This window comes from Rattus rattus, chromosome 12, assembly GCF_011064425.1.
Source record: "Rattus rattus isolate New Zealand chromosome 12, Rrattus_CSIRO_v1, whole genome shotgun sequence".
Taxonomy (NCBI): domain Eukaryota; kingdom Metazoa; phylum Chordata; class Mammalia; order Rodentia; family Muridae; genus Rattus; species Rattus rattus.
Window position 1 is genome coordinate 67,893,210 of NC_046165.1, and position 21,647 is coordinate 67,914,856.

The 21,647-nt window shown below is 36.8% G+C and overlaps 1 protein-coding gene across 1 annotated transcript in view; it reads right to left on the reverse strand.

Annotated features, from left to right (window-relative positions):
- Zmym2 (zinc finger MYM-type containing 2) overlaps positions 1-21,647 on the reverse strand; it is a 73,905-nt gene that overhangs the window by 31,678 nt on the left and 20,580 nt on the right. The window contains 10 exon segments of the mRNA XM_032917999.1: positions 398-548; positions 2,610-2,726; positions 5,823-5,938; positions 6,595-6,745; positions 7,671-7,742; positions 16,441-16,653; positions 17,341-17,435; positions 17,438-17,478; positions 17,480-17,506; positions 19,270-19,552. Of these exon segments, the coding sequence (XP_032773890.1) occupies positions 398-548; positions 2,610-2,726; positions 5,823-5,938; positions 6,595-6,745; positions 7,671-7,742; positions 16,441-16,653; positions 17,341-17,435; positions 17,438-17,478; positions 17,480-17,506; positions 19,270-19,552 (1,266 nt within the window).

The window sequence follows — 21,647 nt, forward strand, 5'->3', positions numbered from 1 at the left end:
GATTTTGGGGTCAGTGATGATCAATCTATATACTAAAAAAACTCTACAGCTACAAGCCGGTAGGGGAAATGGAGCTAATGCAAAGCATTCTTCCTGTTCTTGAAAATCAACTTTCAGGGCACAATGTATAATTCTAGCAGTAACACGGTATGATAATGCTTTCTTTCACTGTATCCCCAGATTTCTAGAGATGAAACCTTTAGGCCCAGAAGTCTAAAAATACATGTACAACAACAACAAAAAAAGATTCAGTAGAAAACTAAACTAAGTTTTGTTAAACTGTATTAAAATTGTGTACCTATTCTGGACGTTTGTAATTATATATTCCTTAAATAATTTAGCAAAAAACATTTTATATATATATATATTAGAGGAACAATGCTGTATACACACTTGCCTTCACTACAGAAAGGTCTCTTAACGCCAGAGAAATTTACTGTTTCATGCAGAGTCTTCTCCTCTTGGCAGTATTCGCAATATGTAACTATGCAATGCAACTTCTTATAGTCATCTGAGCAAGTTCTGCTGCAGAACTGATGCACTTTGTTCTAAATGCACAACGGGAACCTTGGTAAGTATGAGAGCCATCTCAAGACCAAGCTTAAGAAATAAACAAGCCACTTTTACAGAAAGTTAAATCATTAATCTACTAAATGTAATGATCCTTGGAGTTACATTTGCTAAAGGCCACAGACACCTAAGTTAACCAACTGTGCATTATTAACTACCTTTAGGTACCGAGTGACTAAGAGAACAATCACTAACATAAAGTATCAGCCTGGATATGCTAATGAATTGAAGAGACAAAAAATAATGAAAAATATAATGTAAGCTACAGAAATACAACATTTTTACACATTCAAACACATTCCTGTCATATTTTAATAAAAACATTGATTATTAAAGTTTTCAATTTGGTGCTCTTCTTATACGATACTAACGCAAAAACATGAGATTGAGTTAAGTTACATAAAAGGTTATTAATTATTATTTCTTCTGGCTTCAAGCCACAATTGTCAGGCCTACTTTTTCAAGAGTGATCCAGGAGTTAAGAACTAAAACTTCTTTTCTCCCAAAATTATAGCAGATATAGATTAAGTCTAAATAATCAACGTAATACATAAAGATATCTAAAGACTAAAATAAGGAAAATGAAAGTCTAGAAGACAACTCGAGTAGTTAAAGCAATCATGAGTGGAAAACTGCCCCATTATGAATACATAAAACTCAGAAGAGAAGGATAACAGGGAGGGAGCTCAAAACTAAAGTACTTGCTAAGCATGCTCAAGGTCCTGGGTTCCATAAGCTGCACACACGCACACATGTACACACACATGCACAAATTAAGAGGAAAAAATCATAACCATTAATTATGGGATCCTAAGCCCACAGTCTCCTGAGAGAAATGCTCACTCAGTAGGGCAGTATCTCTTCATGGCATCTAACAATAGAGTTCTGTGTTCAAGTAGAGGCAACACTATAGTACTACAAAATATGGACAGTGGGGAAACTGCCATTTTCATTTAAAACTTTATCAGATTTCAGCTTATTATGGAATCTTCATTTCCTGTATGATACTATTTTGTATGTTTGCCTGTAGATTTCTTTCTTTACTCCCTGGCAATTCCTTTAATCTCATGTTGGGTATTCAATATTACTTCTGCTATTTAAAACTCATGATGAGATACCATCAAGAGTCTCAAAAGCATGAATAGTTTAACTACTGTAGAGACAGCACCAAGCAAAATAAAATAATAAAAGTAAAGAATTTCACAGGCTTTAAAACAATAAACCACCTCGGATTTCCAAATACTTTAGATACCACTCTTGACCTAAGCATTACATTTTAAGTTAATGTGAACAACCATAGAAAATAGTTTGATTTTAGTTTTGTATCTTATATAACTTTTTTAACTATATATTTCATGCTTTACCCTCCAACCACCCAATCCACCCCCCCCAAAAAAGAAAGAAAGAAAGAAAGAAAGAAAGAAAGAAAGAAAGAAAGAAAGAAAGAAAGAAAGAAAGTAAGTTGAAGGATGACCAAAAGTAAACACTGCTGAATACATCCATGGGCAGCCTGGATCATCTACCTATCCGTTACTGTCCTCTTAAAGAGACAAACTCACATGGAAACATCAAAAGGAAGAACATGACATGGTGAATCAGTGCACTAGAAAAGGTTAGGAGCTAAGGAAAAAATGAACACCATTCACAGCCTCTACTCCCTTATCAAAGTGTAAGATAGTAAATACCAGCACAGTATCTGCCTTACAAATCCTAGTTGTACAAATATTGAGCAACAGCGTATTCACAGTTCACAGACGCCGATGGTGACCAGGCGAGAACAGCGGTGGTCGCAGACTTCGGGGGTGTGAACTGACTTTTACACTCTACTACAAACATACAGTTGCACATGTGACTTCAATAAATTGCTTCCGTGAAATCTATCCTATTGGTTTCATTTCCACGAAGTAAACATACCAATGACACAAAATACAAAGCTTATGATTATCCACTGAAAAAAGAAGTTTCCAAACAGAAATGCCACTTATGTTCTTAGATTCTTGTCTTAGCATTAGATAACATAATAAGGAATCAAGACTTACCTCCCATTCCAAGATTTCTGGTTTTGAACAAAAGGAATTTTTACAGTAGTTGCATTTCAACTGAATATCACTAGGTGCTACAAACTGGCCATTTGGAGATGACTGCATGCTTAGAGCCTAAAATAGAGAACAAAATACACTTAGTCTGACATGTACTTTAGAACTTCTATCTGAAAGAACTATCTAATGTCTACCACATGCAAAAAGCAAGTTTCTATGCTAATTATTTCTTTAGTACATGAAACAACAATTCTTAATTTTGCCTTTAAAATATACTGTGTCAAAGGACCGAATGCAGCTCAGTGGTCAGATGCTTGTTCAGCAAGCACGAGGTCCTAGCTTCAATCTCCAGTACTTTAAAAACAACAAAAAAAGCTCCACTGTTAGCTTTAGAAATGTTTACCAAGAGATTATCTAAACATGAAAAGGAAAAACTACAGCTTAATTATTTCAGCTAAAGAAAATGGAAAAAGTAAAGTTAGTTTCACGAGTTCTAAAATGTAAATAAACTCAGAGAATAGGAATAAGGAGAGAGGGAGGAAGGGGAAAGTCAGGAAGAAGAAAGAAGATAGAAACACGCACTGATCTCTGTAAGTTCAAATATTAAGCTACAAATAACTAACATCACTCCCATAACTTTCACTCTAAGTTATTATCAAGAAAAACATCATGTATTACTTTTTAAAAGGGAATCAATTCTTCAGAGCTAGGTGGGTTAGGAGTAAAAACTGGTATCATACCAGAAATAATTCACAGAATAAGACAGAATTCGCAGAATAAGCACATAGAAATGATTCGCAGAATAAGACAGAATATTTAAGCACACGTGGACTTAAAATGCTTTTCTGTTTTGGGTTTGTGTTTGTTTTCTGAGTCTTCATTTATGAGAGGGTCTCCATACAGTCTCTGATGTCCTGGAACTAGCTATATAGAGCAGAGATCCACCTGCCCTACAGATGCTAGGATTTAAAGGCAAACACTACCACAAAGGAAAGAACTTTTCTCCCCAATTCCCTTTCCTTTCTTTTCTTCTCCTTTCTTTTCTTTTCTGTGTAGCCATAGCTGACCTGGAAATCACTCTATAGACAACACTGGCCTCAAACTCAAGAGATCCACTGCCTCTGCCCCGAGTATGGAGACTAAAAGTATAAGCCACCACCACGCAAAGCTATTTCTTTTTATTCTTAATTTGTATTTGTCTTTCTTTTGAACTATATTACATATCACATATACATGCGACTCATAACCTTGTGCCTTTATAAAGTAGCTAATAAAATTATTCAACAAACACTGGAGGGAGAAGCAATCATTTTTAAATATCACACAGTACGATTAAAGTTTGTTTAAAAAAAAAAACATTAACTATCAGGTGACTAAAATGTCACATGCCTTTTAGGCCATCTGACACACCTTCATCTACTCAAGTCCAAAAGGACTTTGAGTCACAAAACTGCAAGAGCCATGTTGGATTTTTTAACTTCTAAAACTGTGAACTTACAGCAACCTTTGCTTATGAGCTATCTTGTTATAGTAGCTTCAAAAGATAAAGAAGACTATTATCATTTTTATGCATGCTGGTGTTTTGAATGCATGCATGTAAGGGTGCCAGATGCCCTGGAAATGGAGTTTCAGACATCTGTGAGCTGCCATGTGAGTGCTAGGAATTGAACCCAGGTCTTCTGGAAGAGCAGTCTGTGTTCTTAACTGCTGAGCCATCTCTCCAGTCCTATTATGTTGCTTTTAAAAGGAAACTATCTAATACAGATATAAAGTTCAAGTTATACAGCTTGAGAGATAAAAATACTGCCTATTTGTCAGCTTAGTCTTATTTATATATAAATGAGACTACATAAAATTGGTAACACACATATTCATTCTCTCTACACATATTCATTCTCTCTCTCTCTCTCTCTCTCTCTCTCTCTCTCGCGCACACACACACACACACACACACACACACACACACACACACACACACACACACCTAAATGTGCTATGCTATTCAAAATTGTTACTTAAAAATATTTAATGTAGCCAGGCACAGTGGTGCACACCTTTGATCACAGCACTCAGGAGGAAGAGGCAGGCTTTCACTATGAGCACAAGGCGTGAGTCCAGGACAGCCAGGACTCTGTTACACAGAAAAACCCTACCTCAAAAAACCAGAAGAAAAGAAAATTTTAATGTACATGTACAGTCTCATCAAACCAGAGCCAACATGAATTTCAAGTAAATGGTGAAAGTAGCTAGGCTGGTCAAAGTGACTCAAACCTGCAATCCCAGCACTTCAAGTGTGAAACAGGGATATGTACTTCCAGTTCTAGACTAGCCTAACTTATAGTGTTAAACATTTGAATAAAACAAAAACTTAACTAACTTTATCATCCACCTTCAATGAGGATATAACTCAAGAAAACAACAATCATTCATCTGAGTTTAAAACCTCAATTTAAATAGTAGTAACTGTTGTAGTAACCACTGTAGCATATTTAAGACTATAGTTTCAGTTTAAATAAATTGACATAGAGCACAGTACCTGGAATAAAGTAGAACTGTTGGATGAATTAACTCATCAAGCATGACTTTATGCACTGGTTTGAACCTTTGGGCAATACCCTGAAATTTTCACATACAATAGGTAAACCTACTAGTACTACCTAACAAATGCTTGAGTCCCTCTATACTATTCCCTCCGAGCGATCAACCAAACTAAGTCTCAACACTACCTTTAACAGTATCCTCTGAGATTATCCATACTCCAACTCTGAAGAACTATGACAGTTCCAAAATATTTACCGCATCAATACTGTCTCCCTGAAATGGGTCACACACTAACTTGAGATCTACTCTCAGAAGCCTAATCCCCTTTTGACAAGGTTCATTTCTAATTTGAAAAGCATATATTCTTAATATTTTCAGGCTGAAGACACTTTCACTCATTTATCATAGAGCACAGCTACTCAAACTAACAAGAAAAGCACCGAATTAACCCATACTAAAATTCATTTTCTTCCTTCAAGATCTGTATCATAGTAATAATTTAAAAATCAATCAAATCTGTACAAAAGTACAGCCAGCCTTCTGTGATTCAGGCTGTAATCTCAAACCTCGCATTAGGCACTTAACAAATTAAAAGTAACAGAACAGAGAAAGCCTATTACACTGACTGTTATCTTGGTGTATTCATGGGGTAGGGAAAAGGAAATAACCAACCTGAAATTTAGCCACACAACTAGAATTGCAAAAATTATACAGTTTTCCATCAGGCATCGTGGCTTGGTATTGAGGTAAAGAGTTTCGCTTACAAAAATGGCAAATAATTCCCAAACCTATAAGAGAAAAGATATATACCTCATTTCTTTATAAAGTAAAAAAGAAGGCTTTCTACAAATGGCAACTAATTTTTAAAAATGGGTCTCTTATAAATTATTCTATTATTTGTAACTTAAGTTATTCAAGATTATTTCCATCTTTAAAAAATGCTGTCAGGAGTTTAGAGATGGCTGAGCAGTAAGAGCTCTTTCAAAGGACCAAAGTTCAGTTCCCAGCACCCACAGACAGCTAAAACCACCTGTAACTCCATTTCCAGATGATCCTTCACCCTCTTCTGACGTCTATGGGCACTACATGCACAAAGGTGCACAGATACATTTGGGCAAAACACCCAGACACATAAAATAAAAATAGATACTTAATAGAAAAGTATTGCCATTAAAAAAAAATAAACACCTGTCAAATTACCTAAAACATACAAGGATACATAAAAATATGGATTAGATATTTTTGGGTGTAATAAGAGTTTTGGGTAAAAATTTCAGATACAGAAAAAATGTCACTACTTTTAAAAATCAACAAGTGTGGAAATCATCAAAGTTAGTTAGGGAAAACAAAAAACAGTTAAAACTAAATAAAAATAAGATCAGTTACCTTTAATAAATAATTATGTCATTAAAGTCTTTAAACTTTCCAAATATCTGAAACTTACTTTGTGATTTTGCATATTTTGTCTTGTGACTGTTCATACAAGCAGTTGAACAATATGGCTCCATATATCCATTAGGACCTATGCACTGAGTCATATCAAAAAACCTGCACTGTGTTCGGCAACCAGTACAAGTTGTCAGTTTTCCGTACTTCTAAAATTTGAACATAAAAAGATAATTTATAAACACACATACCACACATACAGTTCAACTAGAACCAATTTCATATCATTGTACTGTTAACTAGATTAGGTATTAACAGACCAATTGTCATCATCTAACTCTCCTTCAAAAAAACTCTGATTTTCTAAAATGGAGTTGAGATCTGGTTAGGACTACCGTTTTTATGTGTGCAGTGATTGTGGCCCTATGCTCAAGACTGATTCTCAAAGAAACAAGAGCCAAGCGAACAGCAGAGCTACTAAATCTCAGTGCCTGCAGGTGGGCTGCAGTTTCTGAAGCCCAGAAATGTTACTAAGTTGAATTAAAAAATGAAGTTCTAGAAACTCCAGCTTGGAAAACAAACTAATGGAGGGAGCTGCACCAATAGAACAATGGCTGTCTGACTGTGGGTATCTCGAGGAAGCATCTGGTAAGAACCAATATGTGCATCTGTGAGAGCACAGACATGAAAGCAGCGGTGCTGCATGAAGTCAGAGACATCAGAGGGGATTACGCATCTGGGTAAACAATACAAAAACACAAGTATTTTCTGACAAAAGGCATGTAAAACTTAGTGGAATTGAAAAATCTCTTTTAGAGATAACAAAAACACTCATCATCTCATATAATTTAAGAAAACAAATTTTAATATATTTATACAACTATTATGCTAAAAATACATTTTGATGCTTCAAACTGGATGTGATTTTTCATATACATTTGACACCACAGACTCACATAGTATAAGGAGATAACGAATTCCCACAAGTTGTCCTCTGACCTTGACACACCCACCATGGCACACATACACAGATACAGTATCTGTAGGTCGTGTGTGTGTGTGTGTGTGTGTGTGTGTGTGTGTGTGTGTAAATTTTTTAAATAGATCTTCGATCTCACCAACGTTTCTGCTCACCTCAGGCTGCATTAAGAAAGAATCCTGCATGTGATCTCGAACTTCCTTCAGGAAGCTTGGATGGCTACCTACCTAAAACATTCAGAAAGACTTTATAAGTACATAAAGAATAACAGCCTGAAAAGCAAACGATCTATGAACACCACCACCACCAACAACAACAACAACAACAACAACAACACACACACACACACACTCTACTTTATGTAGACCAGCAACAACAACACCAACACCAACAACACATGCTACATTATGTAGACCAGACAGGCCTCAAACTCATGGAGATCTGTCTGACTTGCTGAAACTAAAAACATGAGCCAGCATCCTGGCAAGATATATTAAAATATATCTTAATTGTAGAATTTGGACCTTTGGCCTTTTGTTTTGGTTTTGGTTCCTTTTTTTTTTTTTTTTCCTTTTCCCTTTCTTTTTTTTTTTTCAGGCAGGGTCTCACTACATAGCTAGCCCTGGCTGGACTACAAGTTGGTATTCAGAATGAACTAATCTCAAATTCAGAGATCGTGTCCTGCCTCTAACACCTGAGTGTTGAGATTAGAAGTGTGTACTGTTATAGATATTAAAGTCAACCATAAGTCAAGAGGTGGAGCAAGCAACCAGTTGACAGGAAACGAACACAGGATTATTAAGAACAAACATAGAGAGTAAGAGGGAGTCAGGAGGTGGATAGAGAGACACATGGGAAGTAGAAGGGACAGACACTGAGTTTGTAGAAGTTTTTTTTTTTTTGGTTTGTTTGTTTTTTGTTTTTTGTTTTTTTTTTTTGAGATAGCCTGATGGGACTGCTTCTGACCAAAGGCTGAGGAGGAAGGGTGCTTTCTCTGCCTCTCTGAACTAGCGGGCTTTCACCCCAGCATCTGGCACCCCAGTCTTCATTAGTAAAATTGACTGGTGTTTTTACAAAGATTTTGTTAAAAAAAACAACAGTGCACCAGCATATCCAGCCTGCCCTTTTGATGTTTTTAATCACATGTAGAACGTGTGGAATCAGGAGACAGCCTTGGGAATCACTTCTGACTTTTCCTTATTTAAGACAGCTCTCCTGATTGTCAAGTATGACAGAAATCTGGACCCTGGGCTTCCAGGATGTCCTATCTCTATCTCCCATCCTGATGTAGGGGCAATGGAATTACAGACAGCATGCTACCTTGCTTGCCTTAGATCATCACTCTTGTATGCATGTGAGGCCATCACACCAGCCCCTGTACTTCTGAGGTTTTTTTTTTTTTTTTTGGTTCTTTTTTTTGGAGCTGGGGACTGAACCCAGGGCCTTGCGCTTCCTAGGCAAGCGCTCTACCCCTGAGCTAAATCCCCAACCCCTTACTTCTGAGTTTTGAGATGCTCTTACTATATTGCTCTCAGGCTTCCTTTAAACTCACTGTCTAGCTCAGACTAGCCTAAAATTTGGGATCTTCCTACATCAACTTCCCGATTAGCTGAGATCAGTCCTGTAGTACTAAACCACATTTATTTCTCCTTTAAAAAAGAAAAATTAATTGTTCCTCTTAGATAACCTAGCATATTCAAAGATCGTTAAAGTAAACTATAATAAAATCTTAAATCTAAATAATTAAATTTGCATTACTACAAAATATGTTGTTTTGAAAATGATTTTAAAGCACTTAAGATAGCCTCTAATAGATAAAATATATATCCTCACCCTAAAATATAAGTTCAAAGTAAGTAAGTAAAATTAAATCTCTTATATGTTATAAAAGTGAAATATGCTAAAAAAGTCAAAAGCTACTGAAAAGCAATTAAGCATCACACTGTATACACTACTATGATCTACAGCACTATTAAAAAAAAAAATGAGAATTCCAGAAACTTAGCCATGAGGACATAGATTAAAATTCAGCCACCGGGGGTTGGGGATTTAGCTCAGTGGTAGAGTGCTTGCCTAGGAAGCACAAGGCCCTGGGTTCGGTCCCCAGCTCCGAAAAAAAAGAACCAAAAAAAAAAAAAAAAAAAAAAAAAAAAAAAAAAAAAAATTCAGCCACCATGCTGACCTTTAAGCCTAGCACTCAGGAGACAGAGTCAGGTGGATCTCTGTAAATTCAAGACCAGACCGGTCTACAGAGTGAGTTCCAGGTCAGCCAATGCTACACAAAGAAACCCTAAAAAATAAATAAATAAAATAAGAAGAAAAAAACCCCAAAGGACAACATCAGAAGGACAAAGCTAAAGAGGGAAAGACCAAAAAAGGATCATGTAATTTTAGCCCTAAGCTGTATGGAGATACTGTATGGACTAGAACATATTTTGTTGTGGTCTCCAACCTGTCTGCTTGCGTCTTGAGATCAATGAAAGGGCCTGCATGAACTCCTACCTACTTATTTATGACAGTATGAAAATAATAGCTTAAAGAACATAAAAGCATTTCAAGCTTTTTACTTACTAATTTTACTTAATAATGACATGGCTGTGGCACTCAGTGATAGGGTGGGTGCATGCCTAACTAACATGAAGTTCCGCTTGAAAGGCTGAAGGAAAAGGAGAATCACCATGGGTTCCAAGACATGCAGTGAACACTTGAGTACACCAAGAAAACTAGGTAAAACAGAAAAAAGTCCCCTAGACTAGGAACTCGACACTTCAGCTAAAAAGAGCAATCCTTATCACCAAAAGCACACCTAAAACTACGTTAGAACTATCTAGCTAAGATTTCATAAACAGCTATCATAATAATGCTTCAGTATAATTACAATATGTTTAAGAATAAAGTACAAGCTCTCAGTTTACAAACAAGACACAAAGCCAGGTGTGGTGGTGCACAGCCTTGATCCTAACCATTTAGAAGCTAAGGCAGGTGATCTCTGCGGAGTTCAAGCTGCGCCAAGGCTATCTCAAAAAACAAAGAAATAATACAGAGAAGAAAAGAATGCTAGGGGTTGGGGATTTAGCTCAGTGGTAGAGCGCTTGCCTAGCAAGCGCAAGGCCCTGGGTTCGGTCCCCAGCTCCAAAAAAAAAAAAAGAGATGGGTTCCTCTGAGAGGTGCCAGGAAGAAAAGAATGCTAAAAGGTCAGAGAATTGTAAGACAATAAGAAATTGTACTATTTCCTATCTATGAATCTCTGGAGCGTTAGACGAAAAGACAGAGCTAGACAGGTTAAGTTTCCCCAAAAAATACTGCCTGGAGATGCCTAACATTAGGCAGAAGGCTAGACCTACAGCTAGGAGTTGAGTAAACTGTAGAGTAACTTCCCCTCCATCCAGGAGAAAAGAAACAAGATACACCAACAATTTGGTAAAATTAAAGACAAGAAAGAAATCTTGAAATTAGAAAAAAATAAAGAACATTTACAGAAAAAACACAACTACACTACAACCACAGCATAGAAAGACAAAACATTCAACCCCTCTCCTCTAGTCCCATCCACAAGCAAAAGCAAAGAGACTAGATTCCCATCTCACTTTTCTGTAGAAGATACCTTTCCTAAGAACCCCAATCTAGACACTATTATGTTAAAGACCAAATCTTCCACCCCACCAACAACAACTACTCTTAACCCAAATCCTACTAAAGTGGTCTCACCTAAGTCAGTCAAACCAGTAACTAGCAGCAACAAGGCCAATTAGGCATCTCAAACACTAAAAAACAAACAACAAAAACAACAGAGGTTGGCAATGTATCTCAGTGCAATGTATGTGCAATGAAGACCATAGTGAAGTCCCAGAACCACACAAATCCACTGTGTTAGTGCCTGTCTACAACTGTACCACCTGAGGGTAGATATAGGAGAACCAGCCTTCCAAAGTCATCTTCACCTACACACAAGCTCATACTCAGCCTGGGATACAAAGGAAAATAAGGGGGAGAGAGGGTTGGAGACTGAAGCAAAGGCTTTTCTTACAAACCACAGCTGCTAGCCATGGAGCAGGGGACGGGATGAGACAGGAAAATACCCATTTGAGACAATCTGGCTCCTTAACAAGAACTTGTCATTTATAAATTAAATCTCAAATCAATACTCCAACTTCCCTTTTAAAAAGGAAAAACAAACATGCAAAGAAAGAACAAACCTGGCTGTGTGGTGGTACACACCATTAGTCCCAGCACTCAGGAAGCAGAGACAAGCAGATCTACAGAGTGAGTTCTACGACAGCGAGGGATACACAGAGAAACCCTGGGGGGAAGGGTTGGAGATTGAAGCAAAGGCTTTTCTTACACAGGCAAGCAGTAAATATTCTACTACTGAGCTCCAGCAAATCACTACTATAACTTGACAACAGAAAAAAGAAAAAAAATAGTAAAATTTAAAAAAAAAAAAATCAACAGAAGTTGATTATTCAAAAAGATAAAGGCCAGACCTGTAGGTAACAAACCTATAATATCAGCTACTGAGACTAAAACAGATAGGTTGCTATGAGTTTTAGGCCATTCTGGACTACACAGTAAATTCCAAGCAAACCTGGGAACCTGTCTCATTTGAATGCATGCGTGCATTGAGTCTGGGAGGTTGGGGAGATGAATAAATAGAGCACAAGCTGCTCTTTCAGAGGCTACAGCCTCTGTGGGTACCAGAAGAATGTGTTGTGCACACCCATACATACAGGTAAAACATCATATACATAAAATTGTTAAGTAAGTTAATATTTAAAAAGTGTTTTCAACAATTATGAGGACAAAAGAATACTCCCTAGCATCCCACTAAAAAGCCAAGCATAGTGGCAAGCATTTATATTACAGTGCTGGAGAGATGGAAACATGGATGTTCTTGGGCCAGTCAGTCTAACTTAATTGTGAGCCACTGATCTCAGGGCAATGCATTACCTCAAAAACCAGGATGACAGAAGAATGACACTCAAGAGTGACCTGTGGCCTCCATACATATATATACCTGTAAACACGCCTGCATCCACAACCGCTCATACCATACCCTGCTACTAACATACACACACACACACACACACACACACACACACACACACACACAAAAACAAAGAAAAGGAAATATAGAAAGAAGAGAGATGAGGCCACAACTCAGTGGCAAAGCATCTGCTTAGCATATGTGAGGCCCTAGGTACAGAAAGAGGGGGAAATATAAAACAAACAAACAAACAAGATCCTTTTGCTACATTAACAAAATACACAAAGGCTGGGGAAATTACTCAAGCAGTAAACTCCTCCATACAGAAACCTGATAGATTGAGTTCCACCCCTAATACCCACATTAAAAATGAATCAATAAAAAGCTGGGTACACTTGTAACAGAGCATAGTAGTTCCCCTGGTCTTGCTCACTGGTCAAGCAACCTAGAAAATTTGGTGAGCTCCATGTCAATAAGACATCATATTTCAAAACATAGGTATAGACATATATACCAGGTGGACAACACCTAAACAAAGACACCCTAGGTTGACTTATGGCTTACACACATGCACACTTGAACCCATATCCAAACATGTATACACATATACACACATATATACATACACCAAAATGGAGAGAAAAAACACTATACATAAATGACATTAATAGTTTTGGGAAAAAAGGAGTACAAGAAAGTGGTATGAAAAGTTGTACAAAACAAGTTCAACCTAGAATTTCCCAAAACAGACACAAAAACTCCTATTAAGTAAAGAGACTTAATCCATGAAAACTCCCCGCCACTGGCATGATGACACACAGCTGTAATCCTACAAACAGGAGTCTGAGGCCAGCCCAGAGAACATAACAAGACTCTACTTCAAGACTAATGCAAGTTTTCATCAAAGCCCAAGAATAGACAGTTTTACTGCTAAACTCCATAAACAACAGGGATCTCAATCTCTTCTTCTAAAAAGTGGAGGAAACATTTTAACCCACCTTTCCACCCACCAGCATTACCCTCACAACAAAACATATATAACAGCAGAAGAAAATCAGAGTAGGCAAGAACTTAGTTAGAAATGTGTAATAAAGGGCTGGAGAGATGGCTCAGTAGTTAAGAGGTCCTGAGTTCAAGTCCCAGCAACCACATGGTGGCTCACAACCATCTACAATGGGATCCGACGCCCTCTTCTGGTGTGTCTGAAGACAGTGACAGTGTACTCATATAAATTAAATTAAATACATCTTTAAAAAAAATGTGTAGTAAAGATCAAATGGGCTTTATCCCTATAAAGAGGAAATCAATCTACCTGCTAAATAAAAATTTTTTAATTATCTCAAAGGAACAGAAACAGCATTAAGCTGACTCCAACAGAATCTTTTATAATAAAAAAACCCAATACACTTAAGCTACAGGAGCTACCAACTGGTGAAAAACAAGCTCCCTCTGGGGTCATTTTCATCATTCCATTAGACATGACACATTAAGTTCTGCCAACGGCAATCGGTAAAGAAAAACCATATAAGGCATCCATCCATATTAGAAAATAAGTAAAACTCTAATTCCAGATACATGGAATGACTAAAACTACAGAAAAACCCCAAGACGCTTGCAGACATTAGAGGTAATGAATCTCTCGGCAAAGCTGAGGATCACAAAGGACAGTAACTCATCACAAAGGAGATAAATGTGCCAACTAATAAGTCCAAGATGAACATGGAGGGATAATAATCAATGAAGGCCTGCACAGTGAAAACTGAGACTGCTCAAGACACAGACCTAAGTAAATGCAAACACACGTTTATAAATACAAGGCCTAATACTGTCAAGATGTAGATTCTATGCCACTATATCAAAGTTCTATTTCTGCGAACTTGAAAAGCAGCTTCTCATATTCATATAAAATTAGAATGGGCCCAAAATATCCAAACAATCAAGAACTGAATTGAGGGTAGCCAAACAAAACTGTTTCCTGACTTACTTAGTACCAAAAACAAAGCAAACGAAAACATAGGCAAGAAAGACGCAATAGCAAAGCAGGGAAGCAGGTTCCCAAGAATATAAGGTACGCATTTGCTCTTGCACAAAGGTCAGCATTTTCCCTACTGCAAACAATAAAAACAGAAAAGGCACACAAGTAATTTCAACAGGGAACATACTTAATAATGGGTAGAGCCCTATGTCAACCTGGACCACATGATTCTAAAGCCAGCATCAAATTATTTTTGAGGTGTGTCTTACTATGGATAGTCCTCAGATAAGCAACCCTCCTGCTTTAACCTCCCAACTACTGAGATTATAGATAGATACCTATTATCCCCAACTATGGGAGAAACAGAATACTCTGTTATTCATCATTCACTAACTATTTTATAAGAGCAAAAGACGGGTCATAGCTTAAGTGCCAATCAACAACAAAGCTACTACAATACAGGCTTGTATTGACTATCCTATAGTCAATCTCCCAGCATCATAGAAGGAATTACAGGAAGACATCTTGATTTATTGGTTAACACTCCTGCTATGGCTAATTAAGGTTCTTAGCATGGAACTGAGCATGGAGTGAGAAGAGACAGAGGCACTCCATTATACATACTGTGCTTCCAGCACACAAACATACTGAATACAAATAACCTACAAGCATGCAGAGAAAAGATAAAAATGCAATAAGCAGTGCGGGAATGGTGACGTATGCCTACACAGTACTGGGGAGGCTAAGGCAGCAGTTCAAGTTCAAGGACAGCCTGGGCTACAAAAGAGGTTCTGTCACAATACAGAATAAATAAAAGACAATGTAGTGAGAGTATCTTTGCTTTTATAATTGTAGACTGAACCGTGTGCTCCCTTCAACCCAATTCCTACTTTGAAACCTCCAATGTAATTGTTATATGAAGATGGGATCTTTCAGAGGCAATTAAGGTTAAAGAGGGTCATGAGGGTAGGGTATTAGTCAATAGGACTGATTTCCTTTTTTGAGAAGAGGGAAATGTCATATACTAACAAGGCAAAAAGAAACAGCTATAGGAAGCAGGAAGTAGGTAAGAGCCAGCAGCAGAGACCAATACTTGGACTTCACTCTCCAGAACTAAGAGATGCCAATCACTATTGTTTACGTCAGAATCTACAGTATATGGTATACAGCAGTTCTAAAGAACTAATACTAATCTATATGTTTCAATTTAATTTTTTAATAATGGATTCATAAAATTATGATAAAATAGACTATGCTACCATAAAGGCTCAGTTATTTTTTTAAATAATTATTTTTATGTGTATAGTGTTTGAAGGTGTCAGATTCCCTGGAACTAGAGCTGCAGACAGCTATAAGCTGCCGTGTGGTTACTGGGAATTAAACTTGGAACCTCCGGAAGAGCAGTCTCTCTCCAGCCCCTATGCTACCATAAAGAATGAGAAGGAGCTATCCAGATTTTGATATGAAATGAGTTAAGAGACATATAGAACAATACATACATATATTAATATACCTTCTGTTTAAAACTAAAGAACCTTAACAATGAAGTTAGCTATTTCCTTATTTTTCAAAAGGAATACGGAACAAAAAACTATAAACTGAAAAGTACTACTTACAAATAATGCATAAGAGTCAAGGAGAAAACAAAACAGCAGCTAAACTAAAGCTCATCTTATACCCCAAAGAAAATTCAAGACTGCACTAGTAGCATTTACTATTATATGTATAATTACTAGCTGATTTCCAACTATATATGTGTGTGTGTGTGTGTGTGTGTGTATATATATATATACATATATTTTTTTTTCCTAATTCATTTGAGGTAGGCCCTCTTCATATGAAGACAATCAAAATTAAATGGGATTCCAAGATAAATCTAAGTAAACCCTCCTACATTAGCAATACTTACAATGCTACCAAATCCACCAAAAAAAATACCTGGTTTGTTTTTTAGCACATAAATTACCTGTTTGTATTCACTGACACAACTCTGACAGCAAAATCTTTTCTGCTGACCATCAATCACCAAAACATTATTTCCAGCACCTTTACTGGGCAAATATTCTCCACACTGTTCACAGCAATTCATTATCAGACCATTGGCCATTCTGTATCTGTTAAAGCAGTGGTCACTGCACAGCTTATGAGTCATGTTTTTAAAACTAACTTCATGGCGAATCTAAAAGAAAAACAAACAAGTTTATCTGTTTTCAAGTAGCTAAAAAGGTGCTTCAACAGCAACAAAGGCACTACAGCCCAAGAAGGCTAATTTGAGCAAAAGAAAAAAAAAAAATTGAAATACATTTCATGTCACTGAACTGTTCATGTATGAAAGAATATATGCACACATGCATGGCACTGAAAAAAAATGAATGACCATAGTAATTATCACTATAAACCTCTTTAAAGATAAAATGACAGAAAAGCCACTATGCTTTAAAATCTTTAGACAACAAAAGAAATGACAAAATACACTGCACTGGTACTACAGTCAGTTCAAATAAGGTATGTATATATACACCGCTTTAAGATCCTAACTAATGATGTGAGTCTCTGAAAATGCTTCCACTTCTCTCTGGCTACAAGTACTTGTCTTTCAGGTATACTGGACTATTTGTACAAATAAACATATTATTAGGCCAATAAAAAAAGGAAATGCAATCATAATACTCTGACTTTTTTTCTGTGACTAAATGAACAAGGTCATTTTTTCCTGAGTCAGCTTCCTTGGAAGACTAGAATCATATGATCCTAGCCTTATATATCGGCATTCTGAGGACACACACATCAATTCAGAGCACAGGAAAACTGTTCAAATCTGCACTGATCTCTCATATGAGAAAGTGAAAAGTACAGAAGTACAAACCTCAGTCAATTTACCACAGATTGTGCATCTTGATTTATTTAGAGCTCCTTTAGCAGGACTCTGCTTGTCCTCATAGAGAGACAAACAAGATGTACTACAAAATTCTTGGAAGGACTCACTCGAGTCCACTTGAGCAACAATGGTTCCTTTCATTGTAGTTATATCTCTGAAAAACAAGAGGTACAACTTAAAGTTCCATTTCTTAAGAACCCAAAAGTAAAGGCTAGAACTGGTAGGTTTAACCACAGATTGAATTATGGAAATCAAACACCATTTTTAGATCCAGAAAATCACTTTTAGTATAAAATATAAACTCTTAGGAACAAAAAGATTAAAAGTCAAAATATTTGATCCTGTCACTAATAATTTATCTTCAATACACTAACAAGGCTTTCGGCTATTGGAAACATTAAAGTAAAATTTCTATAATAACATGGAATAAAAGACTAATTATTTAAATTGACAATGCCTGTTCAATTCCCCTCCTTGGTTGATTAATAGGTACACATGAGATGACTAGATAATGGAATTTAACATCAAGAGAAACTACATAAAATAATCTACTTAGATGCACCACTTGCCAGGCATGGTGGCTCATACCTATAATCTGAATACTTAGAAGGTAGAGGTTTAAAAAGACATTGAAATCTATTATCAAAAAAATTGTTTTACTTTTCCAGTAATCTAATACTCAGAAGGATCGTAGAGTTCAAGGTCTCAGTGTACCGCCAATCTAAATTACATGAGATCATGTTTGGACATGAATGAATGAATGAATGAATGAATGAATGAATGAATGAATGAATGAATGAATGAATGAATGAGCAAACATAAATAAATAGAAGAGAGGGGATGAACCTGCAATCCCAGCACTTGGGAGAGGTAGTGGGACTGCCACAAGTTTGCAGCCAGAATGACTTACATAAAGTTCTAAGATAGCCTGGACTACATAACAAGATGACTCTCAAAGAACCAACCCCCCAAAAAAATCTAAATAATAATAGTATTGACATTTCTTTGAAATAACTACATTTCTAAACTCTCTATTACAGTATTTAAGGTACTGTAAAACAATCTAAACACTATAGAACAATTGTTTCTATGCTTAGATTTACTACAAAAATAAAGCATTAAGCCCTTCCCAGGGGTCTATTGGCTAAAATCAGCTCCAGACTTGGGCTGCTCCAAGAGAGTAGAAAATTCATCTGACTTAACCCTGTATATCATCTGTATTTGTTTGTAATCAGTGAGAACAGTTCCAAAAAAGGACAGAAACTGTATTTCCAAGACTAAAGAAAAAAGGTACCTGAGTCATGAAGCTATAAGCCTTTGATAATATTCAAAACAAACCCAAAGCTTTACCCACTGAAAACAACATTCCAAAGATACTGTAAAACGTGGCTTATTACAATAGAAAATGTGCCATATATACATTCTGTATCATAAACATAAAGATATAACTGTCTAACACTAAGCTATATTCTTTTTTTTTTTTTTTCTTTTTCTTTTTTTCGGAGCTGGGGACCAAACCCAGGGCCTTGCGTTTGCTAGGCAAGCGCTCTACCACTGAGCTAAATCCCCAACCCCTAAGCTATATTCTTATGTTTAATAGTGAATTTAGTAGTAGAGCACCTCTGAGGGGAGGCTCTAGACTAGCCTGGTGCTATAAAAACAAAAAATATAAAATTGTAAATAATCACATTTTTTCAAATTTAATGAATCCATTGGAGATGACAGTCAAAATAATTACAAGGACCTAGACACGCCTACAAATAGGAAGCCCTATCCATAAGCCACTTAAACGTGGACTTCAAAGATTCAAAGCAGCTTACCGATTTTTAGAACATAAATTCATCACCAAAAAAAATCTCTAAAAACTTTTATGATCAATATTCGATGACATGGAATTGTGTGAAAGATTAATCTTACTTTTTACACATAACACAGAGTTTCTTTGGAGCGGGTTTATGAGAGAAAGAAGAAAGGCAGGTGGTTGAACAAAAGAGGTGAGCTGATCCTTTTCGTTGATAAGCTGTCTGCCCCTTCTGTAGAGGTTTTTTGCAGTTTGCACAAGTGACTTTAACTGGTTTAGTGGGTTGTTGGTTTGAGGGCTGGAAATTCTGTTTAGGAAGTGAGGCCACTGGTGATAAAGAATCCACTCCTTGTTGTTTCTGGTTACGAGGAAATGATGCTGACTGGGAGATCCAAGAATCTTAAAAATAAAATATATAGAGAATAATCAAATAGGTATTTAAAGACATTGAAATCTATTATCAAAGAAATAGTTTTACTTTCCCAGTTTGCCCAAGTTTATGATACTATCATAAACACATGGTAGTTCATGCCTATAACCCCAACACCTGGACAACTCAAACAGGAGGTTGCCATGAATTTAAGAGCATCCTGAGCTCTGAAGTAAGAGACCTGTCTCAGATGTTGATGAAGCAGCAAATTTGCTGAGAGGAACTGTTTGCAAGTAAGACTGTCTGCTTTCTATAAACAATATATGTAGTCTTAAAACCAGCAAGAGAGTATATAATATATGCTATGATGTATGATTAGCTTGATTTAGCCATTCTACAATATATACATATTTCTTTTTTTTTTTTTTAATGTATATGAGTACACTATTGCTGTCTTCAGACACACCAGAAGAGGGCATTAGATCCCATTACAGATGGTTGTGAGCCACCATGTGGTTGCTGGGAATTGAACTCAAGACCTCTAGAAGAGCAGTCAGTGCTCTTAACCGCTGAGCCATCTCTCCAGCCCTATATACATATTTCTAATCAACATGTTCTCCGAGATAAAAGCATATTATTTTTGTTTGTCAGTTAAAAAAAGAATGGAGCTGGAAGATGGCTCAGCCGTTAACTATTTGGCTGCACAAGCATAAGGAAGGATTTGAGTTCAATCCCCAGAACTCACATTTTTTTTTTTTTGGTTTGTTTTGTTTTCTTTTAAAAGCAAACCAAGTATGGTACACACACTCATAACACCAGAACTGAGGAGGCAGAGATAGACCCCCAGGGCTACTTAGTGAGCTCTAGGCAAATGAGAAAACCTTGTCTCAAAGATTAAGATAGACAATGCTTGAGGAACAATAATCAAGATTAACCTCTGGCCCTCACAGCAATGCACATGTACCTTACAAAAACACCCATGCACATACAGCAAACAAGGAAAAACAAATTTAAAGTAATAGTTTGTATTCTACTACTTCTAAGATTGGTATGCTACTATTAAAAAAATGTGGCCGGTTGTGGTGGCGCATGCCGGTAGGATTTGCTGAAGGAGGCAGAGGCAGGAGGATCACGAGTTCGATGCCAGCCTGCACTACACATTTTGGGGGTTGGGGATTTGGCTCAGTGGTAGAGCGCTTGCCTAGGAGGCGCAAGGTCCTGGGTCCTTGCGGTCCCCAGCCCCGAAAAAAAAGAAAAAAAAATGTGTTTCACGCTTCTCTAAACTACAAATGGCATAGAATATTAACTGTGCTAATACTGTAAAACAAAGCTCAGTGACTAGCACTCAGGATGCACTAAAAATGTCATCAGTTATGAGACAGGAAGTGTAGATGTATTTACAATGAACGAACATATCAGCATATAGAATATGGCCCCAGGCATGGTGGCACACACCTTTAGTCCCAGAATTTAGGAAGCAGAGGTAAGCAGATTATCTGTGAGTCTGAGGCCAGCCTAGTCTACAATGTCAGTCCAGAACAGCCAGAACTTGTTACATAGAGAAACAGGAGAAAAAAAAAAAAATCAAGATATAAGAACCTTGAACAAATATGACATTTTTGAAAAGACATAAATATATTTCCAAACATCTTTTTAATTTTTTTCTATTTTATCTATTGTTTGATTCTGCATATGCACATGCCATAGGCCAAAAAAATGTCTTTTTCAGAATAGTTTTTCAGGGGAGGTGAGAGGGAAGGACTAGGAAGAAAGGAGAAAGGGAGGTTTCAATTGGTATGCATAAATTAATAATTAATAAATTAAAAATAAAAGCCTCCAGTGTGAGGTAGTGGTGGCACCGCCTTTAATCCCAGCAGAGGGGAAAGAGAGACAGATGGATGGATCTCTTGAGTTCAAGCCCAGCATGGTACAGAGTGAGTTTTAGGACAGCCAGGGCTACCTACACTAGAAACCAGGTCTCAAAAGAAAAAAAATTAGCTTAATGCCTGAGGAATAGTATATGGCTTTCTTTACATATCAGCTCTTAAAAACATCTCTTACATTTCCCCTACTTCCAGGTTTTCACTTCCCCCAATATTTAAAAACATTTTAGGAATAGGCAGG